This window comes from Vigna radiata, chromosome 3 (assembly GCF_000741045.1).
Source record: "Vigna radiata var. radiata cultivar VC1973A chromosome 3, Vradiata_ver6, whole genome shotgun sequence".
NCBI lineage: Eukaryota > Viridiplantae > Streptophyta > Magnoliopsida > Fabales > Fabaceae > Vigna > Vigna radiata.
This window is the reverse complement of record NC_028353.1, coordinates 5045757-5050699: the sequence shown is the minus strand read 5'-3', so window position 1 is coordinate 5050699 and position 4943 is coordinate 5045757. Positions and strand designations below refer to the sequence as shown.

At 33.6% G+C, this 4943-nt stretch overlaps 1 protein-coding gene across 1 annotated transcript; it reads left to right on the top strand.

Moving 5' to 3' along the window:
* Nucleotides 1-1345: 1345 nt before the first annotated feature.
* On the top strand, nt 1346-3134 carry LOC106757314 (transcription factor RAX2-like). The gene is made up of 3 exons (XM_014639953.2): nt 1346-1708; nt 1831-1960; nt 2266-3134. Exons 1-3 carry the CDS (start codon nt 1573-1575, stop codon nt 3002-3004), a joined length of 1005 nt encoding a protein of 334 aa, XP_014495439.1. The 5' UTR covers nt 1346-1572; the 3' UTR covers nt 3005-3134.
* Nucleotides 3135-4943: the final 1809 nt, after the last annotated feature.

The following is a 4943-nucleotide window of genomic DNA, read 5'->3' as shown; positions in this document are numbered from 1 at the left end:
AATGTTTAATCAGCATTTTGAAAAAAAAAAAAGTCATTTAAAGTTATATAGCTGTCTAACGAAAATTCGGCATAGTCTTCTCATTTTTTTACTTTTTTTCGTGAGCCAAATTTAACAATAAAGTAAAATATGTCCAAACAATTCATATTCATAATGCATAGAAAAATCTCGCATTTAAATATTCAACTCACTAAATCTAAATAAGCATCAATATTAAACAAATATAAAACCAAATTAAGGGTTGCTTAAGTTTTGAGTAGTGTTTTGATCCATAACTCTCCTTTTTTTTTCATAATGTTTGACCAAGTGCATAGATAAAATATAAGTAAGCGTGGGTGAAAATAAAACAAGTGCAAAGAAAAAAAATCAAACTTAAAAATATGTGTCGAGGGAAATTATATGAACAATTTATGTAAATATTTATATTAAGTGGATTGTATGGAATATAGAGATAATTTTAATCCACACTCTTCATCAAAACAAAAATATTAGAGCATCTAGTTCAAGAAATGGTGGAGTACTTTTTAGTTATACCTCAAGTTTAATACAAGTTATCTTATCTATAAATATAAGACAAACTATGTGCCTTTAGTATTTTATAACGTGGGAATGATCACAAGTTTGTCTTCTATATAGGACTATATTTTTATTAAAATTCAATTCTCACCCGTAATTTTTGGATACGGTCGTAATATATTGTATTTTTAATGCCAACTTTTTTAAAATAATATTTAATTATCAATCTTGAACATAAATAAAAAAGTGAGTACTACAAATATATATATTTTCAGAAACTCACTATGTGTCCTTTTGAAGATGTATTATTTTCAATGGATTTTAACTGACAATAAAAATATATATTACAAAATATTGAATTAATGTGTCTCTTGCTTTGGTCTCACTTTTCTTTTTTAATGTTTTAAATACATTTGGGTGTCTAACAAACTTTTCCCAAAATTCTGATAGGAACGAACGACAATGTTTTGAATTGGTTGGTGAGATAATGCGATCCTATAATAAATGAAAATAATAAAAGAAAAATATTAAAATTATAGAATAGTAGGTATAGTAAAATTACAGCCTCTTGAAATCGATAACGATCCGGAGTTACATGATTGAAGAATTATTAAAAAAGGATGGAGTCTAAAGAGCTATGAGCAGTGGAAGGAAGCAGCACATAATTGAAGCTTCAACTTGACAATAGTTTACTCATGACTTGGCCCATTGCTTGAAATTGTGTATCAATAGACCATCGTTTTCAAGGGAAAAAATCATACACGTTATAACTTAGAGCAGACTTTTGATACTTTAAATTGTGACCAAGTTAAACTCCTTACAAAAGGGTCCTTGTAAAAGGGTGATAGAAACTTCTACGGGCTAATCGATGATATATAATTTTGGAAACTGATAAGACAATTGAAGTTACAGAGGCTGTTCCCTTTGACTTGTGCCATTTCTTATCTGAATAAACTTCTATTCATGCCCCTCTTCACGTTCCATTCTTCACTATCCTTCTACTTCATACCTTCCTCACAATCCCACTGAAGAAACCAACCCCAGAGAAACAGATCCATGGGTAGAGCTCCTTGCTGTGACAAGGCAAATGTAAAGAAAGGGCCATGGTCACCAGAAGAAGATGCAAAGCTAAAGGACTACATAGAGCAACATGGCACCGGAGGGAATTGGATTGCCCTCCCCCAAAAAGTTGGTATGTACATAACATGATCACTCATCCTAGCTACACTTTCCAAAACTAATGATGATGGCCAAACCATGCTGATATGCAAGGATCTTGCTACCCCTTTGTGTTTCTGTTTCTGTTTGTCGCAGGTTTGAAAAGATGTGGCAAGAGCTGTCGATTAAGGTGGCTTAATTATCTTAGACCCAACATCAAGCATGGTCAATTTTCTGTTGAAGAAGACAAAATAATCTGTAGCCTCTTTGCTAGCATTGGAAGCAGGTACACTCCTTTTCACTCAATTTCCACATCCTCTCTCACTTTTGACACTCTCATCTCACTTGTCAGAGGCTTTATAAAACCGTACAAATAATTTCCTTATGAAGAAACAGCCGAAGGGATACATTGGGAAGCATTTTTTAGTCTTGTTTATGATTTTCGTTTTCACTTTTGGGAAATAGAATATGTTTAAGTACGATACAGATATGTAGTTTGGTTTTAGATGTTGTGCATCGGTTCATGCATTCCAATTTAGATCTGGTGTCAGTAAGCTTCTTATTGTGGGAAGACATTTTCACTGAGTGCAGGTGGTCCATAATAGCATCTCAGCTGCCAGGGAGGACTGACAATGATATCAAGAACTACTGGAACACCAAGCTTAAGAAGAAAATGACGGCCATGAATCCTTCTCCCCAGAAGAAGCCTCTTCAAATTACCCTTTTATCCATCCTTGAAAGCTCAACACCTTCTTCATCATCGTTGTCATTCAGAGACAACAGCAGCAACAACAACTCATACTACCATCCCCACGGTTCTTTCACAGGCGTCGGGTCCTTTTCCTACTCTTCATGTCTTCTGAGTGGAAACAGCTCTTCTGCTTCTGCTGATTCCTTCTTTCAAGCACAAGAGAGTTTCATGGACCCCACCCAGAAGGGCCAATTCAAAGATAGCAGCAGCAATAGCATGCTTGTGTTCGGTGGTGAAGCCACAGCCACCAGTTGCAGCTCTTCTGATGCGAGCTGCAACAACCAGATCAGACAAATCATGGAGTCAGAATTTGGCGAGGCGAGCTTTGTGGAGCAGATATGTGTTGCTGATAATCCCCTCTACATTGGGGTGGAAAATACTACTAACAAGTTGATGATGTTCTCCAGTGGTGGCAGTGCTAGTGTCAGTGGGTGGACAGACAAACAAAATGGATTGTGGGAACAAAATCCGTTGGATTATGGTATAGAGGAAATTAAACAGCTAATTAGCACTAATAACAGTTTTAACAACTTTTTGTTTGATGATAAGAAGACAGAAGAAAGGGTCACGTATTACTGATGCTGACTCCGGTTAGAAATTAAGAACATCTCAGACTTGTGACTTGGACTGAGCTTGTTTGTGCCCTTGTGGGGTGGGCTTTTAGTTTTTACTATCTAGTATTGAATATAACCACTTTCTTTGTTTCAAAGCACATTGTAAAAGCTTCCTTTTTGCAGTTCCCTTGCCAAGGCAACCCTACCCTTTCAAACCATAATGATGTCCTAAAACATCTTCCAAACATCATAGTTCAGTAATATTTTTCGTGTATCGCATGCATTATCTAATATTATTATATGTCACATAATATTTTTCTTATAAAGTCAATCATGCACCTAAAAGCACAAACACCAAAATGCTTAATGCTAAATTATTGAAGTGTTGATTATAAGATTATGATGGTAACATAAAGTTAGCCAGAGTTCAAGTTTCTTGTAAATCTGAGCATGTTACAGTCACCTACGTTCCTTTTATTTGTCACTAGTAGTACTGTTTCTATAATTCAGTGAGGGTCATAGGTACCTGATTAGGACAAGAGAGGAAAGGAGTACAGGTGGGACAAGAAGTATACAAATGAAATACGAAAAGTGCTTAATGAAGAGTGTTGAATGAATTTAATTTGACATGTAGTGTACGTTGATGGAGGATTGTGATGTGTTGGACACGACAATGATCAGGCCAAAACCATAGGATGAGAAGAAAATCACTTGGCTGGTGTTATTATAAACATGTGAAACTTGCTTCTGTATAATGATGATGGTGATATATAGAAGGGATCCCATAATTGAGGTAAAGATGGCCAATAACATTTGTATTGCGTTTTGATTAGTTAATTACGTTTCTTAGCACTTTTGCATATGGTTTAGCCATCATCAATATAAGAAAGCATAATATAAGACGTAGGATTAGGACTTGCAATTGAAGAGCATTAGGGGCTAGCTTTGGAATGAAAGTGAGTTATGTATAAAGAAATACAACTGGGAGAAGAGAGATATTAAAGATTAATTAAAGTATGCATGCATTATTCAAATGATACTTTGATTTGGGTGTGGCATTTGGTAATGTTTACAATGGAAATGTACAAGTAGAAGACAATACGCATTGACCTCTTCCACCATTTCTGAGAAAATATAAAAGATATAATATAAGTGGGATAAAGTAATAAAAGATGGAGGCTTTGTTTGAAGGATATTTTCTAGTGGAGTGTGCAAAAATGTCAAATTATATAGCCAATATCATTGCCACAAAAAGTTCCACTGAATAGTATATTCTTGCTATCATGTGAACTGGTTTTCCCATTTCTTAATACACGAGGATACACAAGTTTTCAAAGAGTTGGACTTTCATATGTTTCCTTAAAACGAGAGTTACCCAATCAACAAGTGGCACAAATTTATTAATTCTACCTAGTCATTTGAAATTATTACCCTTCTCACTAATCCTTAAATTAATTACACATATCTATATTTTTCAACTTCTTTTACTTTAATCCTCTTCTTTGTCCGTAAAATTAGCATTTTAATGAAAAGTTTAACTATTTTTATTGAGATAAAATTTCTTCTCATGCCCTTTTCTTACATAAAAATAACTAATTAAATAACAAACTTTGAACTGGTTAATAATTCTTTTCTCTCTTGCAAAGGAAAATGTGTAATTCATACTTAATAGTATGGTGATTGACCGCAACCAATGATTATGGTCCTTATATATAGTTAGTGGTGCAGGTCAAATATTGCATTCTTCATCGTTAATTTACTGTAATGAATCTTGGAAGAAAATTATACTTGTGTGAAAATAATTAAATATATAAATTTTGTGTGTATTATTTTGTCTTCTTATAATTTTTATCAAAATCCTTCATTATATTATATATATATATATATATATATATATATATATATATATATATATATATATATATATATATGGGGTTTGTTAACACGCGTACGCCTGTTTTTCA

Excerpts from the sequence above, each read along its gene's own strand:
- LOC106757314 (XM_014639953.2), top strand. The coding sequence starts at position 1,573 with ATGGGTAGAGCTCCTTGCTGTGACAAGGCAAATGTAAAGAAAGGGCCA. Across the intron at positions 1,709-1,830 it reads TGCCCTCCCCCAAAAAGTTG|GTTTGAAAAGATGTGGCAAG; the intron begins GTATGTACATAA and ends TGTTTGTCGCAG. Across the intron at positions 1,961-2,265 it reads TTTGCTAGCATTGGAAGCAG|GTGGTCCATAATAGCATCTC; the intron begins GTACACTCCTTT and ends CACTGAGTGCAG.